This window comes from Mucor velutinosus, assembly GCF_035048745.1.
Source record: "Mucor velutinosus strain NIH1002 chromosome Unknown tig00001566, whole genome shotgun sequence".
Lineage (NCBI taxonomy): Eukaryota > Fungi > Mucoromycota > Mucoromycetes > Mucorales > Mucoraceae > Mucor > Mucor velutinosus.
In genome coordinates, this window is record NW_027041910.1 from 97,450 (window position 1) to 120,158 (window position 22,709).

At 40.4% G+C, this 22,709-nt stretch overlaps 7 protein-coding genes across 7 annotated transcripts; 5 read left to right on the plus strand and 2 right to left on the minus strand.

The window, feature by feature from the left end:
* Positions 1-157: 157 nt before the first annotated feature.
* ATC70_011845 (Fn3_like domain-containing protein) lies at positions 158-676 on the plus strand (the record flags this gene model as incomplete). The annotated part of the gene is made up of 3 exons (XM_064831030.1): positions 158-263; positions 326-504; positions 581-676. 3 exons carry the CDS (start codon positions 158-160, stop codon positions 674-676), a joined length of 381 nt encoding a protein of 126 aa, XP_064679943.1.
* A 1,101-nt stretch (positions 677-1,777) lies between these two features.
* ATC70_011846 (uncharacterized protein) lies at positions 1,778-2,902 on the plus strand (the record flags this gene model as incomplete). The annotated part of the gene is made up of 1 exon (XM_064831031.1): positions 1,778-2,902. The coding sequence occupies one exon, from the start codon at positions 1,778-1,780 to the stop codon at positions 2,900-2,902; it is 1,125 nt and encodes a 374-aa protein (XP_064679944.1).
* A 1,090-nt stretch (positions 2,903-3,992) lies between these two features.
* Positions 3,993-4,818, plus strand: UTP4 (U3 small nucleolar RNA-associated protein; the record flags this gene model as incomplete). Its single annotated transcript, XM_064831032.1, has 4 exons — positions 3,993-4,058; positions 4,414-4,446; positions 4,536-4,673; positions 4,741-4,818. 4 exons carry the CDS (start codon positions 3,993-3,995, stop codon positions 4,816-4,818), a joined length of 315 nt encoding a protein of 104 aa, XP_064679945.1.
* Positions 4,819-4,956: 138 nt separating this feature from the next.
* ATC70_011848 (uncharacterized protein) lies at positions 4,957-5,724 on the minus strand (the record flags this gene model as incomplete). Its single annotated transcript, XM_064831033.1, has 1 exon — positions 4,957-5,724. The coding sequence occupies one exon, from the start codon at positions 5,722-5,724 to the stop codon at positions 4,957-4,959; it is 768 nt and encodes a 255-aa protein (XP_064679946.1).
* A 5,646-nt stretch (positions 5,725-11,370) lies between these two features.
* Positions 11,371-12,833, plus strand: ATC70_011849 (uncharacterized protein; the record flags this gene model as incomplete). The annotated part of the gene is made up of 6 exons (XM_064831034.1): positions 11,371-11,416; positions 11,474-11,570; positions 11,628-11,730; positions 11,782-11,898; positions 11,949-12,241; positions 12,302-12,833. The coding sequence occupies 6 exons, from the start codon at positions 11,371-11,373 to the stop codon at positions 12,831-12,833; spliced, it is 1,188 nt and encodes a 395-aa protein (XP_064679947.1).
* A 547-nt stretch (positions 12,834-13,380) lies between these two features.
* Positions 13,381-16,295, minus strand: ATC70_011850 (uncharacterized protein; the record flags this gene model as incomplete). Its single annotated transcript, XM_064831035.1, has 8 exons — positions 13,381-13,494; positions 13,551-13,758; positions 13,824-13,886; positions 13,984-15,691; positions 15,755-15,836; positions 15,899-15,972; positions 16,032-16,158; positions 16,212-16,295. The coding sequence occupies 8 exons, from the start codon at positions 16,293-16,295 to the stop codon at positions 13,381-13,383; spliced, it is 2,460 nt and encodes an 819-aa protein (XP_064679948.1).
* A 1,650-nt stretch (positions 16,296-17,945) lies between these two features.
* ATC70_011851 (uncharacterized protein) lies at positions 17,946-22,506 on the plus strand (the record flags this gene model as incomplete). Its single annotated transcript, XM_064831036.1, has 4 exons — positions 17,946-19,226; positions 19,282-21,352; positions 21,431-21,555; positions 21,619-22,506. 4 exons carry the CDS (start codon positions 17,946-17,948, stop codon positions 22,504-22,506), a joined length of 4,365 nt encoding a protein of 1,454 aa, XP_064679949.1.
* Positions 22,507-22,709: the final 203 nt, after the last annotated feature.

The following is a 22,709-nucleotide window of genomic DNA, read 5'->3' on the forward strand; positions in this document are numbered from 1 at the left end:
TCCAATTCTATAGGGGATGCTTACCTAGGCCGAAAAGAACTATGGGGGAGGGGTTGTTTGGTTGACATTTTTTCTTTTTTTTTCCTCTTTGCAATTTCTTCTCTCTCTCTCTCTCCCCACTCTACATCTATCTACATATAGATTTATACAACACACAATGTCTTTGTCACTCAAATCACTTGTCCAAAACTCCAAGCTTCTCTCTGGATTCTTGAAGCCTGTTTCCAAAGCATATGCCGGTGCTGCTGGTTACAGACAAATTGGTAATATTTCAAAGATTTGAAATGTTGTGCTTCCCATACTCACTCAATTCTACAAACATTAGGTCTTAAATATGACGATTTGATTTCTGAAGAGAGTGAACTCGTACAAGAAGCTCTTCGTCGTCTTGAAATTGCTGAACCTCGTACTGCTTACGATCGTGCTTATCGTATCCGTGTTGCTCAACAATGCTCTTTGAGCCATCAACTTTTACCCAAGGAGAAGTGGGTTACTCAAAGCCAAGTAAGATTGAACATGGAAAATGGTCGATGAGATATTGACATTTTGGTTTTTTTTTTTTTTTTTTTTTTTTTCATAGGATAACAGATATCTTCAACCCTATATTGATGAAGTTGCTGCCGAGCAAGCTGAACGTGACGCATTTGATAACATCAAGGTCGCTGCTCGCCATTAGATAATCATATTTATATATTAAACTCGACAAAAATTGCAACTCTATCTCTTTTTCAACCTCTTCTCTCTATCTCCTTATATCATGTTTTGATATGATGTTTATTTAATTAAATCAAAATTAACCTGTTACATTTTCTGGGGACTAACAAAGCTTGGAGTGGATGTATTGTATATGCATATGGATATCTGGGATGTGGAAGCATTTAAGAGATGATTAATACCGGAATGTGTGCTGTGTGTGTGTGCTGTGTGTGTGTGTGTGTGTGTGTGTGTGTAAGATGAATCGACCATCATACAGGCACCACAAGAGGGAGAGAGAGGACAGGGCAGGCACATTGGAAGGTATATTGACCCATGACCATGTGGATGTATAATTACTGTGTGTACATCAAAGTAGGCATGCCTAATGCCTGACTACAATTCAGATTGATATGATGAGTAACAACAAATATTTTAATTATACAGAGTGGATTGAATGTGCATTGCATGTGTGATGATGAGGGTGATAGGGATACACGTTGGATATCGAGATTAATGCATAAAGCTCTTCATCTTGAATAGAGAATAAAAAAAAAAGAGAGAGAGAGAGAGATCTCCCCGGTGAGACCAATGGGGTTCTTGTTTAATTGGTAGTAGATGTCCAATCAAGATGATATAATCCATCATTTGGGGGCTATCTTTCTATATACAAATGGCTACAAACTTGGATTATATATCTACATTTATCCAATTTAGGAGTAGAGGACTCGCTTTTGGATGTTTGCTTCCAATATTGCCTACATCTTTAGGAATAATTCTTTGTCAACCATTGCAAGGCAATAAATACAGAAAGAGAGAGAGGGATTCTGTCTCGATGTATTCACAATAGATTTGAAAAAGATCAGATAACGAAAACTGAGTGTATGGATTCACATCAAGTTTAAAGCCCTGTAGCACGTGAAGTCATGGCATGGTCCGGTCTATTAAGCCAAAATCTTCCTCTATATCAGAATAAGAAATGAATATATTTTTTAGCTCTATTTTTTTTTTTTTCCTTTTGTCTTTTTTCTTTTGATAAATATATATATATATACATATATATATATATATATTTACAAACAAGATGAAGTTGCTTCAGCTTCCAAACGAACTGCTGCAAATGATCTCTGCTTATTTACCAAGACAAAGCATTGCCAGATTGTGCTCCACATCATTAGCGGCATATCAACTGTTCTTGCCTCGATTGTATCGACATGTAGAACTGGGACATCGCACGCACATCAAGCAGCTGGAACAAGGTCTACAAACCAATACTTATCTCAAGGAAACTGTCAAAGCACATACACAAATGTTGACACTTAAATGCCGTCAAGGTGGTAACAGCCACTGGTTGATTATATCGCTGTTTGAACAGTTGCCTAATGTAAGACACTTGTGCTTTCGTGATTTCCTAGCATTGTCTGTGCAAAAAGTCCGCCAAGTCTTGTTGACACTGCCTCGATTGACGCATCTTGATTTCCAATACTGTGAACTCACTACTACTACTACTACTACTACTACTACTACTACTGTTGCTGCTTTAACAACCAAATCAGTGTCAATGTGCCATTTACCCACTCTGAAAACCCTTAATTTATTATGGACGGACTTTTCGGCGGATGCCATACGGCAGCTATTCAGCTTCACACCGAATTTGAACTGTGTCATTCTCGGCGCAAATCATAACCGAAAGGCCATGGCAAACGATGCTGCTCTACAGTATATGACAGAACACTGCAAACAGGTCAAGGATTTATCCATCTCATTACAGCAAGTCAAGGAAACTTCATTGTGTCAGGTCATTGAAAAGTATGGATCACAATTGCAACATTTGTCCATACGCTGTGAAGGAAACGATACATTATGGGCCATCTCTCAGCACACAAAGCAATTGAGACAACTGGTTATACGGTGCAGTAACTACACAGGTGGTTATCGTAGTGTGATGAATGTGTTGCAGGATTGCCGATCTTTACAACATTTGGAAATGGTAAGCTGGCCTTTACATGATGTGCCGAGCATTGTACTGGAACAGATACGCCATAAAGCATCCAACATTGTCAAGGTATCATCCACTATGCCTACTACAACGGCACCAATAGTGACGCCTATCACAACAACAACAACAACCTACATAGAAGGCATTAAAAGAACTGTTGCGCTTGATAAACAGGATTTACAAGAGATTCGAAGATTGTGCCTGGATTAATTCAGGTCATTATTTCTGATATTCATTGTTCTTTTTTTTTTCGCCTATTTTTACCCTGCATATAATTATACACTGTTTACATTCACATCTCTACACACTCTCCATCTCCATCTCTTATACTTTTCTTCTTCTTGGCGGCCACTGATTTCTGTATCAATAAACAGCCCATCTTCATCAACATAAACGTTTTATTGCTGGTGGGGAATAGTTTATTGGCTATTCAGGGGGGGGGGGTGTTTGACAGGCAAGGAGGGTTATCTTTTTCGGCATTAACCCCTACATCTTTGCATCCAAGATTGTTGACATGACAAAATATGAGGAAAAAAAAAAAAAAAAAAAAAAAAAGCAAGATCGAGAAGAACTGAAACATCTCTCGCCAGTATGATGCCGATTGAGATGGGAGGAAGCTCAGAGTTACTTTCACTGTTTGAAAGCACTTTTTTTTTTGTCAAGGTAACTGTTGTATAGGTTGATCCGTGCGATGTTTAAATGTGTCAGAATTTGATCTACAGTAGGTTGCCTCGCCATGATGAGACATGTGAGCCGAATCAACCCACACATTGGCAATCACATCAAGCATGAGATGCAGTCAATTAGCCAAGAAATCCAAACTGACAATCATTGCTCTGACATCGTCTTCATCTCATGTGCTCAACAGAAAAAAAAGCAGACGCTATAACGAAAAGCATTGACGCGCTGCTTGAGGCAATGTTTGATCCAGAATGCGTACTGACATGGAGTCACATTTCTGGAGCTTTCCAATGATGTACACCCAGTTTGGCATAGACTTCTTGTGCTTTTTTTTTTCCCCCTCTTCTTCTCTTCTTTGCATCCACCGTCAAAGAATTAAAGCAATATGGTAAGTGATGTATGAGATGGCAATCTGATATATAGCAGCCTTACTAATACATGTGATTTATAGTCTGTAAGTACCCATAGGAACGACAACTAAGCATGAAGTAATCAACTGACGCATTGCTAGTATTTTTTACCACATTTAACAAACGGCTGGCAAGTCGATCAAGCCATCCTATCTGAAGAAGATCGTGTTGTTATCATTAGATTTGGTCATGATTGGGATCCCACATGTATGCAAATGGATGAAGTGCTGTATAGCATTGCTGAAAAGGTCAAGAACTTTGCGTGTATATATCTGGTAAGTCCTCTCATACGAAGCGGGAAAGGCATCTGGATTATGCATTGTATTTCAAAGAAGGTTGGTGGATAGACATGAACAAACGACGACAGTCAACGGTAGCGGCCATCTGCAAAATATCAGTCGTATCCAAAATCAATACACATCGTTCCTTACCGAATAGCTGTCAATGTCAATTTATACAATCAACTCAATGGCTGATTCTAGTGTCGATTGGAGCAACAAGTGATATTCAAAATTACCAACAGATTCTTTGAAATACAATGTGGAGTGTCCAGCATCCTGTTCAATGGCATAGTATGGCTGAATCTTACCCTTTTTTTTTTTTTTTTTTTCCTGTTTCTTTATTATACAGGTTGACATCACAGAGGTTCCAGATTTCAACAAGGTAAAAAAGACAAGACTAAAAGAGAGAGAGAGAGAGAGAGAGAGAGAGAGAGCGTGTGTGTGTGCGTGTATTGACCTTGATTCACTTAGATGTATGAATTATACGATCCATGCACCACCATGTTTTTTTTCCGTAACAAACACATCATGGTTGATTTGGGTACTGGTAACAACAACAAGATCAACTGGGCATTAGACGATAAACAAGAGATGATTGATCTCGTAGAGGTAAAGATATAAACACACAAGGTCTTGGAACGACAATAGAGGTAACATGGCTATTTTTAAACAACAGACAGTGTACCGTGGTGCGAGAAAAGGAAGAGGTTTAGTTGTATCACTCAAAGATTATTCGACAAAGTATCAATATTAAGTTTATTGTATGTATAAAAATAAATTACAAAAGGCTGGAATCAAACAAGTAAAGAAGGAGCGAAAAGAAAGGAGGGGGAAAAGAGTGAGGGGAGGGGGGGGGGTATGATGAGAGTGTGTATACATATATACTCCAACTTTAGATTGAAGCTACTTTAGAAAAATTTAAATGAGTTACAGGAGGTGAAGGTAAAGAAGAGATGCTGCTAATACTTGTCATACTCTGCTGTTGTTCTAGTAGCTGGTGCTGGTGCTGCTGTTGCTGTTGTTGTTGTTGTTGTTGTACCAGCAGCTTTTGTTGCCTCAGACCATCCACTCGTTTTTCAAGTTCATCTAACGATAGTGTTGCTCTCTTAAACTTGTGTTCATACCATTTCACAATCTCCAGGGTTCGATTTGTTCTCAACACTCGCTTGGAACTGTTGATGGTAGATTCATCGACAGGCGCTGCCAAGGCTAGTCGAATCCACTCGTTCAACAGATATCTCTCTTTAAGGCGATGTGTCTGTACTCCAATCTTAACCTTGGTTAAAGCCCGCGCTAAAGCTGAATCTTGTGTAGGTTGTGCAGCCATCATACTTTGTCGATGCTTGGCTCTCAAGGCAGCAGATGCCACAGGGATCAGATCAGCAAGAGACACAGTGCCTCTTCTTTGAAGTTTGATGCTCTTTTCTTTTAGTAGCTTTTGTTCCTCTTCTGCCTCAATTTCATCATCGCTCGCTGTAGGTGTAGGCGGTAATTGTACAACATTGATGTTGGATGATTCTTGTTCTGGTAGTAGCGGTGATGAGGAGGGTGATAAGCATTGCATGATGTTAATATCTGGTTGTTGCTCTGGTTGCTGCTGTTGCTTGTTGAGTGCATCTATAGGATACAGTATACAGTGTGTGGTTGTGGTTGTAGCCATGATTTTATATATATATATATATATATATATATATATAAAAGAGAAGAAGAAAGGACTAAACCATTTCCAACAGAGAAAACTCTATTTTATATGGTTTTATTTATTGTCACACCACCTTTTATCTCAACGATTTTGAGTGTATAGGTGTATGTGTACCCTATCATTGAAGCTTTTTCCCATGTTGATGTTTGCCTTGAATCAAGTCTATGAAAACATGGGCGGGGTAATTGTTTCTTGATGTAATGGATAAGCATAGAGTTTCAGTCAGTAGCTTACAGATACCGCACACTTCTCGTCTCCTTTTGTAGTAACGTAAACAAACAAGCAAACAAAGCAAATAAATTAATAAACGCGCATCTCATTGTTGATGATGATCTAGTGGATGCAGCCTATGAGCGATGTTCAGGGCAGTGCTCTAGAGATGTGAATATTTCTTGCGCATCTTGCTTGATATCTGCTGTTGTCGTCCTTCTTTTTAGAACTCCATCATGCAGTGTATATACAATGAATACCATGAGCTCAAGGGAACTGACGACAATTGCTGGAAATATTGATGAGTGTTGTTAGTAGCTTTTTCATTAAATAAGTGTCCCTGTTGATTGTTTTTTTTTTTTTGAATAGTCGCTTTTATATTACTGCATTAAAAGCTAAATATACTTGATATACAACGAGCAGTGTGTTTGTAGATATACACATGGGCTCATCTAGCAAATCTAGTTTTAAATCTCGATTTACCTAGAGGCTTCAGTACCATAAAATGACTGTATCTACAATGTAGTCGATACACAGCGCTTGATACCATGGTCTTTTTTTTTTTTTTTTTTTTTTTTGCATGCTCGACAGTAATTGCACCGATTATGAGGATTGGGAAGGATATTAAGGTCTTTGAGTACCAAACCTTGCAATGCCATAGCGTGCACATGTGGAAGATGCTCACGACACATGCTCTTTGAATCGAACTTTTGTTGACACACAGAGCAATACTGGTTAGGATCATTGACATTGGGTTTTGCATCATTGAGCTCATCATGACGTGGGCGAGAATGCTTTTGCTCGGGCTGCTTGCTTTCCATGATAACCATGTGATGCGTAAAGTTCAGATGTTGTTTGTAGTTTTGCCGTACAAAAAAAAGTGCTTTTTTGCGGTGGTCGAGCATGGCTTCTAACCTAGTTCTTGTTTGGTTGCATGAACGGCAGCTATAATAAAATGTATCTGTTGCCATGGGTTGAGTATATTATGCGCGTTTTGTTGAATCGAGAAACAGCCTTGCTATTCCGTAAATCAGGAACATCTTTGTTTGCAATGTGTTGTTTGAGACCAACATCTGTGGGTATATTGTTTGATGTCTTTTTCATTAAGAGCAGCTAGCAACGGCTCGATTTTTAGATTATGAAGAGGACAGCTATATTGCTTTTTGGATAATTGGATCAGTTTTTACATCTTTTCGTCTAGTTTGGCTTCGTGTTTGCAATGGTAAGTATGTATAAAAAGTGGCGTAAATGAAGCGTTACTGCCGAGAGATCATACATGCTTCCACCCTTTTGAGTCTCCTCTCTCTCTCTCTCTCTCTCTCTCTCAAGCCTGCCCCTTAAATGTATTAAACTGCTCATTATTACGGTTGTTGGGATCATTGACATCTGCCACTCCTGTATATCTTGCGGACGCCGTCATTCTATGAAATCTTTTTACAACGATAATGGCAGTGTAGTTTTGAGCTGTATGTACGATTGCATTTTTTTACAATAAAGATTTGGATTATTTCAAACAGGTAAACGCATATATGGGCGCACAGTATTCGTGTATTGCCTCAGGACACTCAAATTAATGCAAATCACAGCGAAACCTGGGTGCGGTTGAACTGTGATTTCTCGCCTTAGAAGCCTTTTTAGACTGCCAGAATAACATCATACAATTGCTTTCTACTAGCACAAACTGCCTAGCACGTTTGCTCAGTTTTTTGGAGATCACCAGAAATCACCTCAAAACCATGAGGTACTCATCATGGTTTTCATCAAAAAATTAAAAAGATCGTTTCTTTTTTTTTTTTCACCTTGAAAATGAAGACTATCATTATAGTATCTATTAAATAAAAAAATGTTTCTCTCGATCCAAAGCAGCCCTTGAAACTTTGTTTCTAAGACCTTGGTATGCAAAATCTTGATATTTTTGGCCAGAAACCTCATTTCATATTTTCTAAATTTGCTCGATAACTTTAGTCAAAACATTTACTTTATTTGACATCATTGGAAGCGTCTTGAAAAAATACTACAAGAATGCATTAGGACGTACGGGCTGATCATCACAGTTTATATAGTCGAATCTTACAAATTATATTGAAGAAGTCGAAAAAAGACAAGATCTGTCCAATCTTGAACGGAACAAAGTGGTCTGAATTTGAATAGATTTTGCGCTGGTGGCTGGCCAAAATGCCTTTCTTCTAGTGATGGCTACTATGATGATGAGATGCTGTTCAAGCGGGGATCATGAACTTGAAAGGGAATATCGTTTAGCTTGAAATTTTAATTTTACTTTTTTTTTTGAGCATTTTCAATCTGACAACGCCAGTCAGCCTGGCTGACCGCCCAGCTATATGTAGTCGCAATTTCCTAATCATGGTTTGCAGCGTTTCAACGTGGCATGTAGGTAATATTATGTGTTTCATTGATTCGTTTGAAAGAGGCTATTTTAGGAATTCAACAAGAAGAGAGTGCACAAATCGTAAGGAATTCTGATCTCTGTGTTTATTATGATTAGGCTACTCTTTATTATTGCCCTTAATAATATTTACTGCTGGGGTTTATCGCATACACCACCACAGTAATAAGCAGGGTCGGTATGACCAGGAAGATTCACACAAGGACCTCTCTGAAGATACAGAATCAATTGATGTACTCCCTGGAGATGTTGGCGATACCCGTTTTTGAGGTACATGCTTACTGACACACCACACGCGTTATTACTCGTTATTGGGATTATCAATAGATTCTATTTGACAGATTGAGTTTTCTGCTCAGAATGAGCTACAACACACTAGAATTACCTCTTCTACCTCGCGTTCAAACGTACTACTGTTCATAGTTTTAGATATAATAATTTTGTACAGAATCGAAATGCCCAACGAATGGTTCAGTTTTTTTTTTTTGAGGATTTTCAAAGCAAGAAGCATGCACTGGATCTGCACCACCCTCTCCTTACAATTATCATTGCGTGAAACCAAGAGTTACCTGCCATTTAAAGCCTTACTAGAAGCTGTAGCACCCACTCTTGTAGAGCAGCTACGCTGCTGATGAAAAGGTCAGTCGCCCCAGCCAAATTATCTATCCAAAAATGATGTCTCAACTGGTGCTATTATAGTGGCACATGTAAAATTCTTTTTGTGCGTTTCTATTAGCCATTACACGCCCCTAATTATTTTACTACACTTGAGTGCCACATGGATGTTTCTGTGTTGCTATGAAGAAAAACGTTTTATTGCCACTGTAAATTCCAGCTTTGGGGGGGGGGGGGTCGAAAAAGAGACTTTTGAAAGGAAGCATCGCAGGTGCTCAAACGCGGTCTCGTTTTGTAGATCAAACACAGGGGAGCAAAAGTCAATTAATAAAGACAGCAGGTTGAGTTGACAGTGGATCCAAATAATAGTGTCCAAACGCTGTTCTTCATATATTGAGTTCGCTGCACTTTCCTCGCTTGATTATTTTATAACAAACGTAGCAACCGAAAGTCCGTTTATTATTATATATGTTTTGACCCCCCCCCCCCAAAAAAAATTAATCATATATGATCTTAAACTCAAGCTTTTAGCATTCATACAACGTGTGAAAAAACTGTGCCCATTTACTAGGATTTTCTGGGAAAATACGCAGCAGAACTTTGCGACTTTTTTAAACAACAACGAAGCATGATGGTACCAACAAGCAGTTTTGACTGTAATGCTTTATAATAACGCTTTATCTATTGGTCCGTTACTAGTAACCAAGTAGTTGTATTTGAAGAAGAAGAGAGTAAACTTTATGTTTAAAGTGGGCAACGCGCTGAAAACGATACTTTCCAAAAAAGGAAATAGCTTAGCCTTCATGCTCGACTTGCTGATAGGATTTATTATAAGCTCCTTAAGGCTTTGCTTATCAACTCTTAGCAATCATCATAGTGATTGCGCTTTATTTGTTGCTACATCTTGTATTGCCGTACACATGATAAGATGAAAGTGTGTGTTTTTTTCTTGCTCTGCTACTATGAAATTTAGTTATTCTCCTTATCTGATGGTCCATATTACCAAACCAGATAAGATACTGTTGCTTATGTGGCACATTCAAACCTAAGCCCATTAGTTTAATCCGAAAGCTTACTGCCGCAGATTACATGTATGTCAAATATGGCACTGTTTCAACTATTAGAACTTTGATTGCGCAGGGCTACACATGACTTCAAAGCACTTAACCCTTCAAATGCTTATCTAAGCCAGTTTCGCCGATATCATCAAAACTCACTTTTGAAAGAGGTGCCTTCTCCCGGCAGCCCTCAACACTTGTTATGTCCTTCAAAGGTGCGCTAACCTTTAATCAAAGGCCATTTTCGAAACTCAAATCAACACTGGTGGTCAGAGAAAAATATTTTCCACCCGAAAAGGAAACCTGGTCCTTGAATGGTTCACATGCCGATAATCCAGTTTATTGGAATTGCAGATCAAATCTGCATTGTGTGAGGCCTCAGCAGGGCAGCACGTGATAGCTGTCAAATACTATTTTGGCAAAATTTGTGATTTGTTGCTTTGAAGCAACTGTTATTGTAGCTTTTTGCAAAGCATTATGGTATAGCGAAGACAGACGGGGTCTATCACGAGCGCTATTTCGATTCCAAATGTCTTGATCCACTTATTAGACAATGTCATAGGCATGTAATACCGCTTCTGATCCTAAGCGCACGTTGTTATTATATAGGATTGCCTATTTTGTCAGATCAGAGGATTTTAGACAGCACTGACTTATAGAAGCTAATGACCCAGTGAAGCCATAAGATCTGGACCGTTTATAAAGACATGAAACAAGACTGAGAAACACATGTTGCCATGATTTTAATGCATTTCTCTCCATGTTCCTGAAAAAGCGCCATTGCAGAAGGGTAACATTAAGAAATTTCAAAAGATTTTAACCACTAAGCACCACGAAATGGCAGAACGAGAGATAATTGGCACTGCTGCCAGCTATTCACAAGATGGCGTTTTGTCTAGACTGTTGTCTCTTCTTCATGGTGAAGGTGTACTAGCAACATACAATTATATTTTGCATTTCAGGACGAAAATGCCGCGCAAATTGAGTCCCGCTGGCTAATCATGAGTACTGCTGGCACTGTCCATTAATCACGAAAAGTCAATCAAACTGCCCCAAAGCTATTGAAAACGTATAACCAGTGCCTATATCAAGTTGCTTTGTTTGCAATACGCTCCTGGACTTTGTCCTGTTTTTTTTTTCTGCACACCCAAAAAATGCGTTACTTCTTTTTTTTCTGGAAGAAAGGCTGGCTGTAAAAACCTTATTTTACACACAGAGTCAACGTTTTCTTTCTTTATTTTATTCTTGACAAGAAATTCGATCCCATACTGCATTAATTATATATACAGTCAAGGAAAGCTCTATAAGAAAACCACAATGAACGGACATGTAGCAAATTGGGCTTTGATTCCATCAGACCCAGGTATGTTGACTATTGACAGGTGTTCACTGCCTCTAAACTAGCCATAAAAATTCACAGCCGTCTTCAACGACATGATTCAGCAGTATGGGGTGGACGACGCCCGAGCAGTGGACATATTTGGGCTCGACCTACTTGATGAAATGAAGGACAATACGTACGTATGATATATGATATGTTGGATGTATTTGGGCTAAACTTTTGAGAATAGCAGCGTTCATGGCTTGATATATATTTTTCCCTATGAAGAAGAAGCACTCCCAGACAACTTTGAACAGCAAGACCCTCTGGCAAGCAACATTATCTTTACATCACAAGTAGGTTTGATACCAAGAGGTATTCTGCCCATTTTAATTACTATCTGATAGCTTGTAACGAATTCCTGCGCTACTTTGGCACTTTTAGCCGTCTTATTCAATGCTGATATCAACAAAGGAGACATTCTCAACAACTTTTTACAATTCACTCAAGGCTTCTCAGCTACGGTAAGTTGTATTGCTTGAAATCAGCACGATGGTACTGATTGTCTTGATAGAATCGTGGATGGTGTTTAAGCTATGAGAATGAAATCCGCTCAATTCACAATGCGTATGCCAGCAATGCATACCATACAGCTGAAGCCGCCATGGACGCAACGACTGAATATGGCGATGCAAACTACGAGGTTGTCGAGACGGAAAACTACCATTATATTAGCTATATCTACAATAATGGTTTCGTTTGGGAGCTTGATGGGCTCAAATCGCAGCCTGTGAGACTTCAAGAGTGTACACATGAGGAGTGGATTACTGCAGTGAAACCAATCATCCAACAGCGCATGCAAGACCGGTAAGTTGGCAATCATAGCTGGCACACGATGCCACATCAACTAATTCAATATGACTACAGAATGGACGTTAGCCTATTGGCAATCACAAAAGATGGCTACAGAACCAAATTAAAGCAAAAGAATGCCTATAGTTCATACCTACAATTATCAAACCAAGTGACCATAAAAAGATTAGCCAAATCAACAGTATCACGACGCAAAAAGGCATTTTTCGACATGATCAATGAGGCAGATACGCAATACCACGATACCATGAAGGACATTTGGAGCTCATTGCTAGGACAGGACTTTGCATCAGCACAAGCAAAATTGGACACATTTGCAATGGACATTGAACCCTTCAACCGAGAGGTCGACCAACTCACAGTCAAAAGAGAGCAGGAAAAAGCCAATTCTATACGACAAAAGTTTGATTATTTCCCCTTCATACGGGCCCTGTTCAAATCAAGCTTCCAGTACAACGTATTACATGACACAACCAAGCCAGTCAAGCAAAAATCAGCAAAGGAGAAGACCACTAAAATACCAGCAAAGAAAACAAGCTCAATGAAGCCAAGGCCAGCCAAGAAAGCAGCGAGAAAGAAATCATAAAGCTGTTTTTAGTGTGAGAATATATATATATATATATATATATATCCTTAAATCAAGGTTCAAGAAACTAGACAGTAGAGAGCACAAGTGCATCTTACCCATACAACTACTGCTCCCAAGTTGTTACAAGAATGAATCCCCCCCTGATTCGTCATGAAAAGTTAAATCTTTTGATTTGTATGAAATAAATATATAAATATGATGAGTGAGCTTGCATGAATCAAGGCACATGCTGTAGAATAGTAACACCATGCTTGGTTTTGATGTTGTGATTTGCTGCTAATATCAGACTGACTGAATCCATATTGAATGAACTTTTTTTTTTTTTTTTCTCGAGCCAAGACTCATTTCGCAGATGCAAGAAACTTAGAAAGTAAACAGATCAAACATTAAAACACTCCTTTATAAACACGCAGCCCCCCCAAATCCCAACTTGATCCCAATGGCATACAGCATTTGATAAAATTGATATTTAATGACAATGAGGGGATAAGAGAGAGAGAGGGGGGGGGGTATAAGATGGGGTTCTTTATACATACATAGCTATTTAGTATATTACATGTTGATGCCTTGTCAACAACCAACGAGAAGTGGAGCTGCTGGTGGAGGGAGATGGCTTAAGCGACCTTGGCTCAATTTCAACTGATTTTTGATAACGTTCCTACACATGTAATGCATGAGACAAGATCCGCATCACAATGCACACTGTAGACTTACATCTTCTGTTATGACCGTGCCTTCATGACCAATAAAATAAATGACAAACGAGTCTGGCACCAATGCAGTAAATGTAGGATATTGGAAGCGCATGACTTGAAGTATCGTCTCTCCTATCAATCGAAATTTTTTCCAATGCACTTTACCGTTGGCCTTGTAATCTTTATTTGCTTCTCCTAACGACACCAAATCCTGGATATGGATGCCTCTGTGAGTTTCTTGGTTGTTAGATTTCAGTAAGGTAGGAGACACATGCACACATGTACAACTTACAAATAGGGTATGCCAGGCACATGCATGATTTCCTTCAATGCGGCACGGTAATGGCAAAAGGATCTGTCATGGAGTGTGTATGTGTCAGTTTCTCTCTCTCTCGAGAGAGAGAGTGAGAGCTGGATGTGCAATCTCCATTTTATATTTTTTTTTTTTTTACCTTTCAGAGCTCATGAGTATTTCCAATGCTAGATACTGATCATACAAGGTCTTGTTCTTGCATTGCACTGCTAGTCGTGTCTGTTTCAATCGTAACACGGCAGCACTGTTGATACCCGCCAGCACAGCCATCAATGTATTGAAATTGTTGAGCTGCCTCAGATGAACAGCCACTTGCAAACAAAACTCAAACACGGACACCCGTTTCTCCTTGCAGGCTTGACCGACAATCAGAGAAGCGATCCAACCTGACACAAAGTTGAAATGTTCAATGGAAGCCAGCACGGGATTTTCTTTGTTTATTGTCACAGATCCTCCAAGTCTCTTGCTGCTGCTGCTACTGCTCTGCTGATGGAGATGCTGATCGGAAGATGCTGCTGCATGGCGAAGAAAATCTCTGGGCTGTATCTTTCGAAAAAGCTCTTGATCAATCCAAGTCAATTGTTCTGCTAGTTTGATGGGAGTCAATGCTTTGAGAACATCATATTGGTGTGTTGTATGTTTGTACATCATGATGGGTTGGTCATACTGGATAGGAATGATGCCACCGCCAAAAATAGCGGATCTATCCACGCTTGATTTTCTTGGTATTGCTTTGGGATTTCGTTCAAGCTGTTGCTGTTGTTGTTGTTGTTGTTGTTGTTGTTGTTGTTGTTGTTGTTGTTGTTGAATGAGCACAGACACAGGCGTCGAATTTCGTTTGTTGAGTGTGGATACAATAGACTTGAGAGCCACAGGAACATGAGAATTGGTCGATGCTGCTCGTGTCAAGCTTATGCTTTGAGGATGGTCATGTTTTTTTTCTTCTTCTTCTGCTGCTGCTGCTGCTGCTAATTGTGCGTCCAACCATTGAAACGAATCGCAATAGCCACTGTCCTTCTTGTTGCCACTCCCACTTTTGCTGGATTCTTGATCCACCATGCCCCATGAAGCGTCTTTATCCTTGATTGCAGGATCTCTCATGGCCAGCGGCATCAAGACATCACAGATAGGCTTTAGTTCTGGATAATGAGACACACCATTCAAGAAATTCAGCATCATCCGACGAGTAACCGAGCTTTTAAAATCACCCCAATAATGTGATAACCAAATGCAGAGAAAAGATCGGATTCTCTCTTGCCGTGTGGTGGGTAAAATGAACTTTTCGGCTGTGGTGGTGGATTTGAAATGATACTCTTGGTTGATTAAATCAAATTCAAATCGTTGTATCAATATCTTTGCCAGATGTGATGGTTTCATGAACTTTCGAAATACGGTGAGGAAGATGATGATGCCATTTTCATCCTGCTGGTGGTTGTTGAGGAGTTGATCAATGATGGACTCAATGGATTCTTCGTCTGCTGTTGCGTTGTTTAATTTTGCGACACAAGATGTTGTTGGCGGCGGTGGAGATATGGTTACAATAGGTATCGCTGGTGTAGCAGTTATGTCGCATTTTGGAGGTTCGTGTGCGGCATCTTTTTTCTTGGCGGCGGTGCTTTCTTGCTGTTGATTGCTCAGTAATACTTTTCGATCCGAATAGATAAACTGTATGAAATACTGCTGTAATAGCTGTGTGCCTGCTAACGTAAAGTTGTCCACTTCTATTGCTTGTACACCAAACAGATTGCCAATCAAATGTCCCAATTGCGGATCCACGGTTCTCAATGTTGTCAAATCTGATTTGAGACCGATTAAAAGGCACGGCACTTGATTCTCTATAAAAGTATCTAAGAAATCATGCATTCATTTTTATTTGTCATGCATTTCTCTCTCATCAAATAACAGCTTACTTGTTATATCAGGTAATGCATCCATGGAGTCTCTGTTGGTCACATCATAACATATAAACATGCCATCCAAAGAGCTTAAATTCTATAAAGACAGAGAATGAGTCTATGGTTGTTGGCTGTGCCGACTTGGATCGCTTTATTTACCATGGGTGGTATGCCACTGTATTCAATGATCTGTATGATGAACTGGTCGTTGTTTTTAAGACGGTATAATTTTCCTACACACAAAACAGTTGGTATTGTGTATTTCTCTGTCAAATTACAGACACATTTGTACCATCTCGGCTGTGGTTGCTTGGCATGATGTGAGATTGATCGGTTATTTCATCCAATGCCAATGTTTTTATCAGTGTTGATTTGCCGGTTTTTTTTGCACCGGATGTTATTCCCAACACAAAAGATATCTATCAGATTACCATAAGCTCTTAGCGTTATTTGTCTTGAAGACTATGCTTACATGTTCTTCCTTCTTCCTATGATTAAATGAAGCAATTGAGGCTTTGTGTTTGATGATGGAGGATATTTTGCGCGATAGCCACATTGTGTAGTAAGTAAAAAAAAAAAAAAAAAAAAAAAAAAGTTTAAAAAAAAAGAGAGAAAAAAAAAGGGGATTTATGATTATATGTACATGTAGATATGTATTTATACACAGGATATTCTCCCCTTCTCTTATTCTGCTTTTCTCCCGCACTCACCCACCCCTCCTCCTCCTCCTCCTCCTCCTCCTCTTTTTTTTTATTGCATGTTGAAAAACAGACTGGCAGCATCAGTGTAGTAGATAAACTGTTACTGCCACTGCCACCAACATCATCATTGTTCATACATTGCTGAAGGGGTTTACATACAAGGAGGGCCTCAAAGAGTGCTATTTTGATCAATGTTTAGTAACAAACTCTAAACAGGTTATTGAACAAAACACATTCATGAATATAGTAATACTTCATGTTGATAAACATACAGAGATTCTGTTCTTTATTTGTATTTTCTGCCCTTGTCCATATATAAACATGAGCATACACACAATGCACATACTTGTACATATTAAGTAAAGTAAAATCTTATTCCTGTTGGCTGTATTGTTACATCAATAACTTTAAAATCCTTTCCAGATTGACAGCTGTAAATTGAATTATCGGTTGTTTCCTATGTAAATCGTTGCTACTCATGATGGAACCCACTTGACAGCATATCTACAACACGTATACAAATATATACCAGACTACACTTGGCTAATAACTTGGTTGGTACATCGATACCTTGACTGAAAAAAAAAAAAAAAATGCAAACAGACTTCTTGATCTCCTCTCTGAAACCTTTTGTTTGCTACAAATGCTGCTCCTATTATAAGCAGCTCTCCTACATTTCATGCTCTAATTTCCTCGGTTCTGGTATTTATATTTATCAATTGTCATCAGTGTCAGTGTCTCCCTCCTTGACAGGTATTTTTATACTATCCCTTGGTAGAAATTACTGTCGATTGGGCAATCTCCTTTACTGTGATTGTGTGCAATGCTGTTTCTCCATACAGCATCAGGGCCATATCAAAAGAAAGTCTATTTTTGGTAAGCGAGAGAGAGAGAGAGAGAGAGAGAGAGAGAGAGAGAGAGAGAGAGATCAAGGAGAAACAGGTGGGGGCCGATGACAAAAGAGCCAAAATCAGACTTTAGATTGACGATATGGCACGGCCACTCCAAATGCGGCAATACACATTCTGGTCCGTCACTGACAGCCTCTATACACTATAACCCATCGACTATTATTCCTTCCTGACAAAATTAAGGTTCTGATCATGTATTACTCAAGAACAAATCGAGCTTCTAAATTGATCTATCGGCCTAAATGTGGTCAAGGAACCCCGCACTCCATTATAGCACTATAATCTAGCTTATAGCATGAATTGAGATCTCTCCAGAGAACCAATCATCAGAAAATGAATAGGGCAGATGGAACACACAAGAAGGAATAGAACCTTGCTAGTGTAACTTATAAAAGTGCCACCCCCATCCTTTTTTTTTCAATTAGAGTTTCATTGGCTTATGTTACCACTATAGAGTGGATCCGGACTCCCTTTTTTTTTCCTCTGTGTATATATTTTCCAATCGACAAGAAAATTTTCTTTTTCACCCATTTTATCTTTCAATTTAAACTTTTTTTTTTTTTTTTTTTTTTTTCTCTCATACATAATCTATAAATGACAGATCCACACAGTAGTAGTGGCAAAGGGAGCGCGTCGACGACGGCGACCACATCCAGACCCATCACTACTCAAAAGCGACCTCGACTGGGCTACCTACGGTCTGCCTGGACAACTACTGATTTGTACTATGCTAGCAGTTTCAATTCGACATTATCAAAAGCATCATCCATAGTAGAAGACCAAGACGAAGATCAAGACCAAGACCAAGAAGCAGAAGAAGAAGAAGAGGAGGAGGAGGAAGAGGACTTTTACAATATCAAATTACCATCGATCCAATTACACGATTACGAAGACGAAACAGCACAAGAACAAGAAAAGGACGAAATTATACAAGAGATATTTCGAATGATCACTGTAGCCAACGTACTGTGTTTATCAGGCTCCATTGTCGAATGCGGATTCGTGATGCGCGGTATGCCTGCTTCGTTGAATGAAGTGATACAGCACTATCAGGATTGGATGCCTTACGCTATTTTACCGTTGTATACCTTGTGGTGGTTGTTCATGATACTCGTCCTCAAGAATCGCACCGAGCACCTCCGTCAATATCTGAATTGGACACAAGCCAGTGCCATTGTCATGGCCTCCACCAACTTCATGTTACCCACACAACGCTTCTACCCACTGTTTCAGCAGCAATTTCACACCTTGTTTGTAGCCCTCGCTATTCTCGCTTCCTTCATCTTTGCCTTTGCGAAACGTATCCTGATGGCCAATGAACTCAAACAGGAAAGACTGAAATCAAGAGTGACAAGAGAGCATGCCAAGTTGCAAGACTACCTCGATCAACGCACCCTGGAGTTCAGCCATCACCGCTTGGCTTTTTTAAACACGGTATCCCAAGAAATTCAAGATGTAGCCTTGATGGTGATTACAACCTTGGAGCAGTTCTCGCCAGCTTCGATTTTATCCACTACGCATGAACTGTTGAGCGCTTGTTCTCTAGCTGTACCCATTGCTAGTATATCCGCTATCAACACCACCATTCGGCAAGTGTGTCATGTCAGCTCTCACTTGCAATTGTTGTCGAAATTGACGGTGCAAGCGTGGACTTCTACTACCACTGCTGCAGCGGGAAGAACAGCTTCATTGCAGTTGCCTGAATTAAACAAGGTTGAATTTGATATTGGGGAGCTACTGCAAAACATTGGTGACGCTCTAGCTGGTGTGGCTTCCAAGCTGGATGTCAACTTTGTCATTTATCATTGTGATAATAGTTTGCACCATACGTTGGTGATTGGTGATGAAGGTGCTATTCGACATGCTTTGCTGAATGTGAGTCATTCCACAGTACTCGTATGTAGATCAAACCCACTGACTTTGTTTATAGCATCTTCGAAATGTCCTTGAATGTTGCACTCCTGGTGCCTGTATCGAAGTTGGACTCAATGTCACAGACACTGCCAAAGACGACGAATGCACTATTACATTTTACATTACACACACCAGCTCGCCTGCTATTCGCAACGCCAGTGCAGCCTTATTACCCAACGCCAATCTTACTGCGCAACTGTTGCAATACATCCATGCTCAGCGTACCGTATCTGACGACTCTGCGGATGACAGCACTACACAAGACACTAGTAATCAGACCAAGTTTGATTTCTCATTTGATCTTGCACGAGGCAGTAATAACAACAGCAGCAAAAAAGACAACAACAAAATGTTCATTACCAAGGACAGCTATTTGCTTAAAAACCACTATGCCAACATCAAGTTTGCCAATGAACCCAGCTTGAAAGATTTAGCGAAATTCATTGAGCATTTAAAGGAGTTGAAAATGGTGTTGCATGCACCTGAACAGAGTATCTTTGCAAAGCACCTCACCAGTTGCCTTGCAAGCTGGAATACGGACATCAGCCACGTCCCTGTCGCTCAGCGTACAACCGCGAATATGGGTATGGATGGTTCTGTTGTGGATTCAAGCTCGTCTGCTTCTTCCTCTTGTGTCTCATCAACTGCTACAACACCACTGGTTGATCCAGCTGCCAATGCACCACCACCACAACAGCAGCCTGTGCATTCTCGTCAACCCAGCACACCACCTGTACCTTCACCTGCCATTGAAGAAGAGCATATTCATTCTATTCCACCGGCCTTCATTTTGATTGACGATGATATTGCTACATTGGAAAACAAATTAGCCGAATTCAGGTCCCAACCTGCTGCTTCAGCCAACGTCTTGCAAGCACATCATGGAGGTCGTCGAGCAGCAGCAGCGGCAGCGGCCGCGGCCGGCCATCACCACCCTCATCACCACCCTCATCACAGCAAGAAATCATCCACTTCCAGCCCTCAAAACTTTTTCCACCAAGGCACTACGGCCATCATCCATTTCACCAGTCTCACCAAATACAAGGCAGTGCGAGATACCATCCAATATTATGCCTTTTTACCTTCCAGAGACCCATTCAGTATGCCTCGCGTGGTAGTCGTACCCAAACCTGCAGGTCCCAGGCGATTCTTGACAGCGTTGCATACAGCCTGGCATAATTCAGTTGTGGAGCCTCATTTCTCGGCCATTGCCACCTCTCCTTCAAGTCCTATGCCTCCTGTGATTTCCATGTTGGTCCAACGAGAAATGGCCGCCGCAGCTCAAAAGGGTTATGCCAGTGTCACTTCGCCAAATGAAGCTAGTAGTAGAATGTCTCCCAACGACATTTCTCCTGGCAGTAATGGTCATCGATCCAACACTAGAAGACCTCTCAGCGGTTTGTTCAGCCCTCCTGCTAACTTACCGCCATCATCATCATCGGCTACTGCTGCACCTTCATCATCGCCATCAATGCCTCCCCCAGCAAATAGTGATACTTACTTTACATCTCAGCAACAACAAGATCAGCAATTGACCACGCCTCCGCTTCATGCAACCACCAGTGCTAGTAATTCAAGACGCAAATCAGCCAATGCACAACAAGAACAGGATTATCTGACTGCAAAATCAACAGCGCCTCTGATGAACGCATTGGGTGTTGTATCCACATCCACTACTTCCCCTGCTGCTGCCATTGCTGCTGCTAGTATTGCGGCTGCTGCTGCTGCTGCTGCTGCTGCAGAAGTAGAGAATGAACATGTGGCCATGGATAGCCATAGCAGCGGACTGTCGTCAAATACATTGGATACCATCAGCACTGAATCACCTGCAGTCGGCTTACCTGTTGCTGTCGATAACATGATGACGGATAGTGCGAATCCAGAAGATCAAGCATCAAACATGACAGCAACAGCAGAGAACACAGATCTTGGCAATAGCAACACCATCACTGCAGAGACTGCAAAACCGAAAAAGATACTCTCCAAGACAATGACCAACTTTAAGCTGAATAAAAAGAAAAAGAAGGCCAAGGGAACACCATTTACTGATGTCGTGAGTCCCCCCATCAATGTGCTTATTGTGGAAGGTAAGAATCAACCCTTATAGACTTGATGTGTGTGTGTGTGTGTGTGTGCCAATTAATCACTCCCAATTCCAATTTTAGACAACATTATCAATCAGGCTATTTTATCTGCTTGGATGAAGAAGCACAAGATCAAGTTTTCAGTGGCTAGCAATGGTAAAGAAGCAGTGGATAAATGGAAGTCAGGTGGATTCCATTTGATTTTGGTAAGTGTTCTCTCTAGGCAGGACCCCACCTTCTTTTTGTAATACCAACTCTCGCATTGCTAGATGGATATTCAACTACCTGTCATGAATGGTATCGAAGCTACCAAGATGATTCGTAGCATTGAAAAAGAACAGCAGATTGGTGTTTTGCCCATGTCTTCTTCCTTCTTGAGACAGCAGCAACAACAGGAGCAACAATTGCAACAAGAGCCTCTGGAAGTAGTTGCAGCAGCAGCTGTTATTGCTTCTGCAGCAGTCAACGAGATCAAGTTACAAGAATCCACCTCCTCCTCCAACAACAACTCTCCCAAAAACGAAGAGAAGCCCTCTATTTTCCGATCCCCGGTGATCATCGTGGCATTGACAGCCTCCTCACTTGAATCTGATCGACATGCAGCACTCGCAGCAGGATGCAATGATTTTCTTACAAAACCCGTCAGTCTGGAATGGCTTGAAAAGAAGATTATCGAATGGGGTTGTATGCAGGCATTGATTGATTTTGAAGGCTGGCGAAGATGGAAGCGAAACACCAACTCATCAGATGAAAAGATCAAGCTCACACCAGCAGCAGGTGTCAACAACACGACAGTGAACAATGAACAATTTGAAGCAGAAAGGAAGCGTATTGAAGCATTAGCCAAAAAGAAAAATGTGCCTGGCGTGTTGTTACCTGGCGTAAGCAACTTGACTAAAAATGCGAGAAGATCTACTGTTGTCAGCCAGATGGACGATACCAAAAGAAGAAAAAGACCTAGTTTGAAACCCTCAAAAAGTGATTCGGATACCCAGCATGTGTCGTCCCGCATGACAAAGCGCAATCATCACAATACCAAAAGTCAAAGCGAGACCACCACCACCACCACCACCACTATAGCGGCAGCAGCAGGTTCTGTACCCCTGAATAGGTCAAGATCGACTTCCAGAGAGAAAAATTTCGATAATGACAGTTGAATTCAAGGAGAACCCTATATTTAACTATGCAGCCTACTGCCTCACCAAACTTTACATTTACCTTCATGAAAACATGTTGCGAACAATGAATCTATCATAGCTGTCTCTATATGTGTACATGGAATGGGATTCGGTGTTGGCAACACTTGATGACTTGATCAAATGAATAACACTAATAAAATACCCTGATCATTATCCAGATA